The sequence below is a fragment of the Pimephales promelas genome, chromosome 20 (assembly GCF_988280905.1).
Source record: "Pimephales promelas chromosome 20, fPimPro1.hap1.1, whole genome shotgun sequence".
Taxonomy (NCBI): Eukaryota; Metazoa; Chordata; class Actinopteri; order Cypriniformes; family Leuciscidae; genus Pimephales; species Pimephales promelas.
In genome coordinates, this window is record NC_142788.1 from 10,075,503 (window position 1) to 10,087,500 (window position 11,998).

At 37.8% G+C, this 11,998-nt stretch overlaps 1 protein-coding gene across 9 annotated transcripts in view; it reads left to right on the plus strand.

Annotated features, from left to right (window-relative positions):
- The window catches only part of nav1a (neuron navigator 1a), a 210,023-nt gene that overhangs the window by 134,566 nt on the left and 63,459 nt on the right, over positions 1-11,998 (plus strand). For all 9 annotated transcript variants that reach the window (XM_039689889.2, XM_039689893.2, XM_039689892.2 and 6 more), the window contains 2 exons: positions 6,194-6,332; positions 11,080-11,377. In XM_039689889.2, coding sequence (XP_039545823.2) covers positions 6,194-6,332; positions 11,080-11,377 — 437 coding nt within the window. The remainder of the gene's footprint in view (positions 1-6,193; positions 6,333-11,079; positions 11,378-11,998) is intronic.

Here is an 11,998-nt window from a genome sequence, read left to right on the forward strand (position 1 = left end):
ATTATTTAAAAAATAAATCAAAACTGTTTTGCCCACATTTGTCCAGAATACGGTTTTAGGGTTCTTTAATATATTATAAATATTTGATACACCACCTGGACTTACGTCATGTTACTGTTTGTGTCATTTTTATTGAATTTAAACCAAATCTATAATTTTTTGGGGGGTTAAATTGTGTAATTTGAAAATAGTTGAGGACCCAATATATACACCTGAGGAACACCACTTAAAAAACACCATGTATAGACTGTTCATTGTTGCTCATTTGCGTTTTCTGTGTGTACTTTTTGTGTTTGATGTAAGTGTGGACCCAAAACCCCCAAATAGCACTTGGATACCTTCTTTAGAAACACACTATTGCTGTTATCTGCTTGCCTTGCATCCATGCAATTAAAGTTAATGTTTAGTTTAAGGTGGAGGGGAATGAGTAGGAGGACGCTTTATCTTCAAATCACTCTTTTTTTTTTTTTAAGCTGGCGGGGGCTCTGCAATTATTGTGCAGCCTTGACACAATGTTATTGTGTTTTTTGAGAGCCCTGCTCTGGGGAGGGAGGACAGATAGAGCCGTCTTTCTCCAACTGAAGCACACTCCTCTAACAGCACTAGCGTGATTAGCTCAGCGGTGTCTGTCTATTCGACTGTCTTTTTACTTAGCTTTGAGGACAATTGCACTTGCACATTCTTTTTTTACGGACAGAATGCGGTTTGTATTTATGTTCTAAAAATGTGTACTAGATGTGGATTTTTATGTTGATTCGCTACATATCTCACTATGATGGTAAAATAGAAATACAAATTCACTAAGGCATATTTTCACAAAGCCATGCACCTTTTTCTGTTTCACTCAGACATGCATCACGTTATGGAAGTAAATAGTTTGTGAACGCAGTTTTATGTTGACTTTAAAGCTAAATGGGAACCCTGTGCTTCCATTATCCTTTTATAATCCTTTAATCTGAGGTTACATTTTGCGTTATCAGTGCTGTTTAAGCCACTTCTGCTGCTCATTAGCTTTTTTCACAAGAAACCAAAGCCCTATGAGGTCCATCTGGTCCAAAAAAAAAAAAAAAAACTAAATTCACACCCAATGACTGGCCAGGGGAGCGCAGAATCTCCATTAGGTCGCTGTGCTTATCTACTTTTCCCCCCTTCCACAGAACGACATCAAACAAACAGTTTTAGTCTGGGTTTATTGAAAACCGCATGGCGTGCCTTTGAAGAGAGCCCTGCGACTGTGGGATGCTGTAGGTAAAGCCGAGGTTTTCAAGGTCTGCTCGCCCTCCTTTTCCACATCACCTGCGGCAGAAATTCTGCAGGGAGGCTCTTTAAAGCGACACTTTCGTCAAATAAATCTAGATCACACAGACGAGATGTTCACTGCGATTCAACTCATACATCATAGCTGTCGAGTTGATGGGTTTGAAGAAAGATCGTAGTGTTTTAACTTGCACATATGGCACCCAACAGCTGCCAAATGAGACGTCGCATCTCACAAATATCCCCAGTTGTAGAGGCAAACACGACATCCAGTTCAACCGTAATGACACACTGCTGTCATCTCAGGTGTGGAGATGAGTATTTTGAGGGTAAACACAGAGCTTGTCGCTTGAGGTGTTTCAAACAGCCCTGAAACCTGAACCGTGATCATTATCACTCATAAAAAGAGAGCATCAGTCTTTCACCTCAGGCCTGGCCGTCTCACAAAACAGCTCAACGTGCTTGGATATCTTATAATGACGGACTTCTCAGATTGTGCCGCTACTTAATCCAGTCTTTAGGTGTCACTGGGACATCTGAGGAATTTAAAGCATCTGGAAAATGGAGACTGGAGGTGGAAATGGAGGGAAAGTGTGGAAAAACTGTATTGTGTTTTGTGGATGAGGTTCAAAGTCCATCATGACGTCTCAAAGCCACTGAAGAATTGTCTGGAATAATTCGATTTTTTTTTTCTTCAGATCTCAAATGTTATTTTAGTTTTAGTTTTTATATTTTAGTTTTGTTTTTGCGTTTTACTTATCTTTATCTTTTTTTCTTTCCATGTTGTGTTATTTTGTTGTGTTTTGCTTTACAGATAGAGATGTAATATTAATATAAAACATTTTTCAAACGTATGCAATAAAGGGGTAGTTCACTATTAAAAACACCTTTGCTGATAATTTACTCACCCTCATGTCATGCAAGATATCCACGTCTTTCTTTCTTCAGTCGAAAAGAAATTAAGGTTTTTGATGAAAACATTCCAGGATTTTCTCCATATAATGGACTTCATTGGGAACCAAACGGTTCAAGGTCCAAATGAGCGTTTCAGTGCAGCTTCAAAAGGGCTTTTAACGACACCAGACAATGAATAAGGGTCTTATCTAGGAAAAAAGATTTGTTCATTTTGATGAACGAGTTTGAACAGGAGAGTCACGAACGCGCATCACAGAACAGAGCAAGGCGAGCATTTGTGCTAATAAAACTTAAACTTTTTTATTTATTTTTTAAATGACCGATCGTTTCACTAGATAAGACTCTTATTCATCGTCTGGTGTCGTTTAAAGCCCTTTGAAGCTGCTCTGAAACTGTCCTTTGGACCTTGAACCGTTTGGTTCCCATTGAAGTCCATTATATGGAGAAAATCCTGGAATGTTTTCATAAAAAAACCTTAATTTTTTTTCAACGGAAGAAAGAAAGACGTGGACATCTTGGATGACATGGGGGTGAGTAAATTATCAGCAAAAGTTTTTTTTTTTTTTTTTTTAAGTGAACTACTCCTTTAAACAACATTAAACACTTTGATGGGGCCATATGTCTTTCTATTTAATTCAAAACATGCAAGGGAATCAGCAGTGAATTAGTTTCAAAGGAACATCGCAGAAATGTCATCCGTAAGTCAGCTGTTCCAGACTGACTCACAAAGATGAGAAGCCCCTGAGATTGTGTTTCTTGTTCTTATATAAAGGCAACAGTTACATAACACACATTTTATCTTCCAGAAGCCGTTCAGGTTCCTTTGTGACACAACAAGCTTATCAATTGTTGCTTCTGACTGGAAGGGCTTCAGCTGTCTTTTTTCAGCACATATGCTCAGTGATGTGAGGATGGCCTTATCACTTTCTCAGGGTTTATCAGGTTTTGTGTGACAAGATGCGGTCTTATCTCAAAGGCACCTTCCATTCTGGAGCATTTGCTTCCTGATATGCCAGGATCAGACAAAACCAGATCTCCTTGTGAATGTTTAATGAGATTCTGAAATGCATTTAAAGTATGAAAAACATCCAGAGTTTTAAGTTACTCTGAAAGGAATATGGATCATATGTAGGAATGTGGATCATCTACTCTCTGCTCATAGCAAGTGTTGCCGCCCACTGACCATGTGCACATAAACATCATTTTCAGATTATGGCCTTTATTCGCTAAATACTGTAGGTGTCAGTGTGCCCCATATGGAATATATCTTTATGCATAACAATCATCATGTTTCAGATATATTGACGATATGGAGCACTTTAGTAATCCAGCACAGTAAAATAATCTACTGTTTAATTCATAATCATTCCACAGTGCTTTAATTTTAATGTATGCAAAAACATAATCCTCTTCAAGAATGTCTTGCTTCCATTGTTTAGCTTTTGAAAACTCAGTAATACCCAGAATTACTTTCATTTGGATGTGCACAGATATAAGTGAGTATTTCAGTTACAGTAGATTATGTGAAGGTGTTTACGTTTATAAAAGATTCAAATGAATACAGGCGTATGCCAGATGTCATACTCTGAAAGTGAAATATTGGCTGTATCGGGTTAATATGTTTACATTATGCATTCATAATCAGAATATGACCAAATTCTGATCATAAGAATATTCATGTGCATGTAAACATGGTCATTGAGATGTATCAGTGCGAGAACACCATGCCTGAATCAAACTCAAAGTCTTATTAATTACCTGCTATTTCACATTATTTTTTTTTCCCCTGAAGGCCACTTTTAAGGGTACTTAACAGGGCTTGACATTAACTTTTTTTTACTCACCAGACACGACAGCGTTTTCACTGGCCCCAATTTTGACAATGATGCCATTGGGGAAAACTGCCATATAGATATTTTTAATATTATCTCATAATTTGTCAGCAGGTGTATTAGGCTGCTGTCACTTTAAGATCCATTATACTACATACATTTTCTTTCTCAATTGTTTGTTCTCTTAAAACAACTGACTGTGTTCACGTGAATACTTGCCTAGACAAGACTGGCATTTTGTCGTCATTTTTTTATGTATTTGACTGTTTAAGCACAATAAACAGCGAAAATTTTCGACATTGAAAGAATGAGTAAAATTATGCGCAATATGTGCTAACGTGCAACCCCGCGCCTAGATTCAAGCCCTGTGTAACATCAGCAGTATTCACCCGGAGCAAATGAAACGAGTGAGGGGTATTGGAAGCATTTCAGATATTTTCTAAAAAATTCTATTTTTGACGACACTTAGGCCGTGTGTCCACCAAAGCGTTTTTCCACGCAGCTGGTGTACGTTTTCTGTTGTTTTCAATGGGAGTGCGTTTTTTAAACATGTTTTTTAAGCGCCGAGTGCCCAGCGTTTTTTTTACTGGTCGCCAAGAGTTGAAAAATGTTCAACTTTGTATAAAACGCAGCGCTCATCACTGTCACTTTTTACCCACCCGTCCAATCGCAGTGGAGGAGGGGCGGGACTAATACCACACTGACCAACTGTCACAACATTCTTTCTGTACAATGACATCAACCAACAGAGCTAACTGAACAAAATGGATGAAAAATACAAACAAATGATCTGCGAAATCAGATCTGCGAAACAAGTAAACTGTGCTGCGGATATTCTGTATCATAGCAATGAAGCGTCTCAACGGAAAAAAACGCTGCGCTGACAAAACGCTCTCAAGCGCCCAAAGCTCGGCGTCTTCAGCAGAGCGTCTGGCGTTTTCAGCTGGCTAAAAACGCTTTGGTGGACACACGGCCTTAATTGCAGTTATCTTATAATTTCAGATGCCAATAGAGTGCAATTGAAATTTTTTAATTTCTAAAATTCAACCCACCAAAGTGACTATTAGTGCGGTATACGCCACTGCTGAAATACACATGCATTTGGCGCGTGTTAATGTCAAGCCCTGGTAGTTAATATTAATCTCAACAAAAGCAGGCATGATTTATATTTCTTGACCATTTTCCATCCTCTATTTGAATTATCGTGTCTGTTTTTCGCTCTGCACCTTTAAGACCTCTATGTAAATGACCTCTGTTATGATTGGCTGACGTGTGTAGTGGCGTCGCTCAAAGCTGTTGAATGCTAAATAGTTAGGCCGTGTGTCCACCAAAGCGTTTTTTCACGCGCCTGGTGTATGTTTACAATTGTTTTCAATGGGAGCGCTGCGTTTTTTTAAACGACATGAACGTAACGAGGCGCTGAACGTTTTTTTTTCACACTGAAGCGCCGAGCGCCCGGCGTTTTTTACTGGTCGCCCGAGACGAGTTGAAAAATGTTCAATTTTGGGTAAAACGCAGCGCTCATCACTGTCACTTTTTACCCACCCGTCCAATCACAGTGGAGGAGGGGCGGGACTAATACCACACCGAACAACTGTCACAACATTCTTTCTGTATAACTTCAACCAACAGAGCTAACTGATCAACATAGATGAAAAATACATTTTTAGCATGAAACAAATTATCTTCGAAATAAGTTACATGTAAACTATGCTGCGGATATTCTGTATCATAGCAACAAAACGTCTCAACGGAAAAATCGCTGCGCTGCCAAAGCGCCCAAAGCTAGGCATCTTCAGCAGAGCGTCTAGTGTTTTCAGCTGGCTAAAAACGATTTAGTGGACACACGGCCTTAAATACGAAATACCTAATGATATGTAAGCATGCACAGTTATGGTAATGTGCATACGATTGTGATAGCTGTCATTATCATAACGATTTCTGAATGACCAGTTTTTGCACTTTAGATTTCATAAATAGTCCAGATGGACTGGTGAGGGTTGTGTTAGAGTAGATCAATGTACTACATTAGTATTTCTTCTAAAAGAGCAAGAAAAAAAACATGTTTTCCAAGATAGGCTTCTCTTAAGCAATTAATAATTCATTTAACTGCTTTGCATACGTCATTAATAATTTGTCATGACCTGGATCAGTACAGTGATGGTATGTTTTATGTTTTTTTTTTGCAGTTGGGATGAAAGCAGCTCCATCAGCAGCGGTTTGAGTGACGGCTCAGACAACCTCAGCTCAGAAGAGTTCAACGCAGGCTCCTCCCTCAACTCCCTGCCAACTACTCCCATTGGCTCCCGCCGAAACTCTGCCATTGTGGTAATTCACTTCTTATTGGATTGAAATCTCGCCCTCACAGTCAGTCTGCTTTTCTGCTTCAATGTTTGTCAGTTTTGGCTAATTTCTCACACACGATACTGGATCCACTTACTGCTAATGGGATGAATGTGTTACACACCGCTAACCGCTTTAGAGGGAGTGCACACTGACTCAGTCGATACTCATCTGAAATCTATCGCTACATAAAACAGACAACACAGTTTATCCCACCCAAAGACACTGATGCGACTCTTCCCTGGCCAAGAAGTCTTCGGGGAGTTTCTGGTTTCGTTCTCAATGATGAACTCCCATGTAGTGTTATGCACTCAATCCTCTGTGTGTGAATGTGTGTTTGTGTTGGTTACGATTTGTTGAAGACCACACTGCTTACTGGTTTAGTTTCAGCCATTCAGGCTACCTAAAATCACTGTTTCCTGGCGCTTTGAGAAGCATTTGACCACATCATTACTGTTCTGATGGGCCACCGGGGCTGTTTTCGTTCTAAATGTCATTACGTTGGTCAGATCAGACACCATATTTAAAAGAATGTCGTTCAAACGTGAATAGTGTTTCCTTCTGAGGGAGTTATGAGAAGCTATGAGGTACTGTCAAAGACTAGAATAACACAAGACGAGCCTTAGCTTGATCCAGCTTTAAAAAGTATCGTTTTCTATTACAATTGAAGCGTTTAGAGACAAAATTTATGAGGCAGTTGTTGTCAGATTTCAATGGTGATTTCAAATGAAATTTAATCGTAAGCTTCGGGAGTGGTTTTGGAGAATTCTATGTTTCCGCATTGAAAAAGTTGTTTCAAAGATGGCCGCCGAGTGAAATGACTCCGTCCCGAATCCCCAGCCCGTTCTCATCCTTTAGCGTCACATAGAACGCTTTATGACAAAACGGCGCTATACTACGCACATGGCACCCTTTATCGTTATTATTCACGCGAACCCAAGGCGTCATAAATCCTTTAGTGTAATATGAGACTACCCTACCCCACACCTAAACCTACCCATCACATTTAAGTGTTATATTAACGATAATTTAAGTGTTATATTAACGATAACGGGTGCCATGTGCGTAGTATAGCGCCGTTTTGTCATATAGCGTTATATATGCCGCTAAAGGATGAGAATGTGTTGGAATCCCCCTTATTTATTTCACTGAACAGGAATATAGAGGCAATCGCAGTGATCAGAGAAGGGCTCATTCAGCCCATCAGGCAATTCTTTAAGCCTGCATGGGTTAGAAAAAAGGTATTTTTAACATGAAATGTTGCGCAATGCACCTTTAAGACAAAAAGGCATAATTAATCGTAAATCTTTTTTGATCGAACGATACTATTCTTCTAAACCTTCTCCTCCTCCTCAGTTTATTTTCCGAACAGTCCTCGGCTTCTTTCTTGATCTGACCCACACGGCTGTCTTTGCCAGAAGAAGGAAATGACATGTCAACATCACAGTTATACAAACATCGAAGTTCAGACAGGTTTAATTGGTCAAGTATGCGAGCTTGCCCGTGGCCCATAATTCCTAAGAAGGGAGCAGACATTCCTCAAATGACATCAACCTTTCACAAAGGCTTATTTACATTTAATAAAGCAGGTATGCCCCTCCACTGGGCTTCTCCTTTAACCGGACATGCTCCATTAAACCTGGGAACAGGGTCTGACTTACTCCTCTCACTTTAAATTACAAATCAATTCCACAAAGTTGAGGAGTTGTTAAGTCTTGTTAAGTTTCTTCATGGTTTTATTACTTTATTGTTTGGCAGATAATACACAAGTCTTAAAGGGATACTCCACTTTTTTTGGAAATAGGCTCATTTTACAACTCCCCCAGAGTTAAAAAGTTGGGTTTTACCGTTTTCGAATCCATTCAGATGAGTTTGTGATATTTAGAAGAATATCAGTAACCAGACAATTTCTGGTCCCATTGACTTCCATAGTATATATTTTTTTCCTACTATGGAAGTCAATGGGACTTGAGCCTATTTACAAAAAAAGGGGAGTATCCCTTTAAAGGTTATTAAGCTTTCATAAATCTCATTGCTATAAAGTAATATAATATATAGACCCCCAATATAAACATCTTAAAACAATATAAAATCTAGATTTTTTTCTTGGCAACACTTTATGATCATTTTAAACAGAAATATTAAACATTATCACATTATATAATGTGTAATGTCACACAACTCTGCATACTGCATTCAAAAGTTTGGGTTCAGTATTTGTTTATTTTTTTTAAAGAAATTAGTACTTTTATTCAGCAAGGCGCATCAATGACGCATACAATTTATCAAAAGTAGTAAATACATTTATAATGTCAGTTTTCTATTCATCAAAGAATCCTGAAAAAAAAAGTTTTCACAGAATAAGTTTTCAACATTGACAACAATAATAGGAAATGATTTCTGAAGGATCATGTGACACTGAAGACTGGAGTAATTCAGCTTTTAATACATCACAGGAATACATTTTTTTAAAAAGCTGTAATAACATTTCACAATATTACTGTATTTTTAGTTTATTGTTGATGCAATAAATGCAGCCTTGGTGAGAAGTATTCTCTAAAAAAATGATAAATAAAATCCTACCAAACCCAAACTACTTGAATTTAGTGTAGCCTTTACTTTTACCCTGTTGGTTTCACTTCTGCATTGCCTCACTAAAAATACTGAAAAATAATTGAAATTTTAATTGAAAAAATACAAATATCCAAATGTATTATCCCCTTAACTGTGGTATTGCTGATTAAAACCCTTCGAAATCTGATCATTTAATGCAAATCGAGATCATTTAATGAAAACTTACAAATGTAAGTGCTGATATAACGCTCGCACCTTTAAGTAAACCCATGACAACGAGAAGCAGAAAGTAAACGCACTGCTATGGAGAAGAAACACTGCTCTGATGTGCTGATGTGTGTCAGCGTGTGTTACTTCTCTTCTTCTCCACGGCTCGTGTTGGAATGTGACCATTGTGCATCCCATAAAGCAGGAACAGGACTTCCATGTTTGGTGTTTTGAACTGACATTAAAATATTGTTTCTTCCCCACTCATCGTCTGCTGCTTTTAGAGTCATATATTATGTTAAACTACAAACTAACACACAACTAAAAAAAAAAAAAGCGAAAAAAAGTAAATTAAAGGGGTCATGAAATGGATTTTTTTATTTTAATATGTTCATTGAGGATCACTTATAATGTTGATGTTAAAATGTAACACTTTACAATAAGGCTCATTAACGTGTTTATACTTCTTCAACATTTATTAATATTAGTTAATAATAATTTCAACATTTACTATGTGATTAAAATCAAAAGTTGTATTTGTTAACATTAGTTAATGCACTGCGAACTAACATGAACAAACAATGAACAGCTGAATTTTTTTTATTAATGTTTTAAGTTATGAAACTTTTAGGATGTTTTAATGGTACAATATAATAACGGACCTCTTATTTTTAATTTTCTTTTTTAGTTAAGAGCTTTATTGTTATATGCCAAAAGATCACGTCAAATTTCTGTCATGAACGTTTTAAAAATGCATTTTAGCTTTATTTATATAATAAAACAGAATTATCAAATAGGGAAGATATTATGACCTGTGCTCTGGGAGTTTCAAAGTAGTTCAGAAATGTAATATTGTATGTTGCTGTTACTGTGCTGCTGTTTCATTGCTTTTCAATTAAACGTGCTAGATGAACATCTTTAAAGGAGTAGTTCACTTTGAAAAAACTTTTGCTGATAATTTGTCCATGTCTTTCTTTCTTCAGTCGAAAAGAAATTAAGGTTTTTGACAAACATTCCAGGATTTTTCTCCATATAATGGACTTCATTGGGAACCAAATGGTTCAAGGTGCAAAAGACAGTTTCAGTACAAACTGCAAACAGTTCGAAGGGCTTTAAACGATTCCAGACGATGAATAAGGGTCTTATCAAGCGAAACGATAATTTAATCATTTATAAATAAATAACAAAGTTTAAGTTTTATAAGCTCAAATGCTCGCCTTGCTCTGTTCTGTGGCGCACGTTCGTGACTCTCCTGTTCGAACTCGTTCATCAAAATGAACGAATCTTTTTCCTAGTCCTTTGGTTCATTCAACGAACGAAACGAACGAATTGACTCGGAAAAAGATTTGTTAATTTTGATGAATGAGTTCGAACAGAAGAGTCACAAAGGTGCATCGCAGTACTGAGCAAGGCGACCATTTCAGCTCATAAAACGTAAACTTTATTTATTTATTTTTTTTTTTTAAATGAGTGATCGTTTCGCTTTATAAGACCCTTATTCATCGTCTGGTGTCATTTAAAGCCCTTCGAACAGTTTTCAGTTTGCACTGAAAGTGTATTTTGGACCTTGAACCGTTTGGTGCCCAGTAAAGTCCATTATATGGAGAAAAATGCTGGAATGTTTTCATCAAAAACCTTCATTTCTTTTCGACTGAAGAAAGAAAGACATGGACATCTTGGATGACATGGGGGTGAGTGAATTATCAGCAAAAGTTTTTTTTCAAAAGTGAACTACTCCTTTGACGACCACGTTTGTGTCTTTTACAGTATCTTTCGCATGATATTGCAGTTTTTTCCATTCTGATGAACTGCATGCTTACAGCAAAACGTGTGTTCTGTGTGAACCAGTGCTAACTTTATCACTTTAGTGTGTTTAAAAAAGAAAAGAAAAAAAGATTTTTAAACTGAAATAGTCACTGACTGTTTATTTTAACATTGACTCTTCCCGCAGCTGCGCACTGATGCCGAGAAACGCTCGCTGGTTGAGAGCGGCCTGTCCTGGTACAGCGAGGAGGGGAAGGCTCAATGCCGGAACGATGGAGTGTACGAAACGGGCAGCCTTAAGGCCGAGTCATCCAGCAAGTGGAAAAAGAGCAGGTCGCAGGATGACGCAGCAGTCAAGGGTGAACTGAGGAAACCCCAGACGCTTGGCCACCCGCCCAGCGGAATGAAGAAGAGCCGAAACCCTCCCGTGGGAGTCACCTCACCCATCACACACACCTCGCAGAGCATGCTCAAAGTGCCAGGAGGTTAGTGATATCACACACTGACACGCATACAGCTGATGGTGAGGAAACGCACTCTAAAACACGCCACACGTGTCATCAGTTTACCAGCAGTCCTGACGTTCCAGACGCTAAATCTTCCCAAACACAGCCATGAATTAACTACTGAACAAGCAGGTCGCATATTGCTATCAAATGAATGCATGTACTCTATATATATATATATATATATATATATATTATTTTTTCATTTAGACAAAATAAGGAATTTTATCAGCCATAACATGCAAATCATTTATCAGCCATAACATGAAAATAAATATCAGCATACCGTGCAGAATTTAAATAAAACACTAGCAAGTTCACACTTTTTAATTGAAATTATTGCTTTTTTTTATATTTCTAATTTGAAGCTCAATGTCAAAAGGTCTAAATTTGCTCTCCGTGTAATTTCATTGTGGTCTAGACAAAACAATCAAGATATTAAAGTAATCTCTTTGTTGATTTTTCTTTTCTACCGGGTTTTAATGTTATCGTTTGAGAGTATTAGGTGACCTTTGAGTCAACAAACCGTGAAGTGATTACAGAGTCCAGTATCAATGGCTTTGACCTCATCTAGAAACAAAGGCACTCTTCTTATCGGCT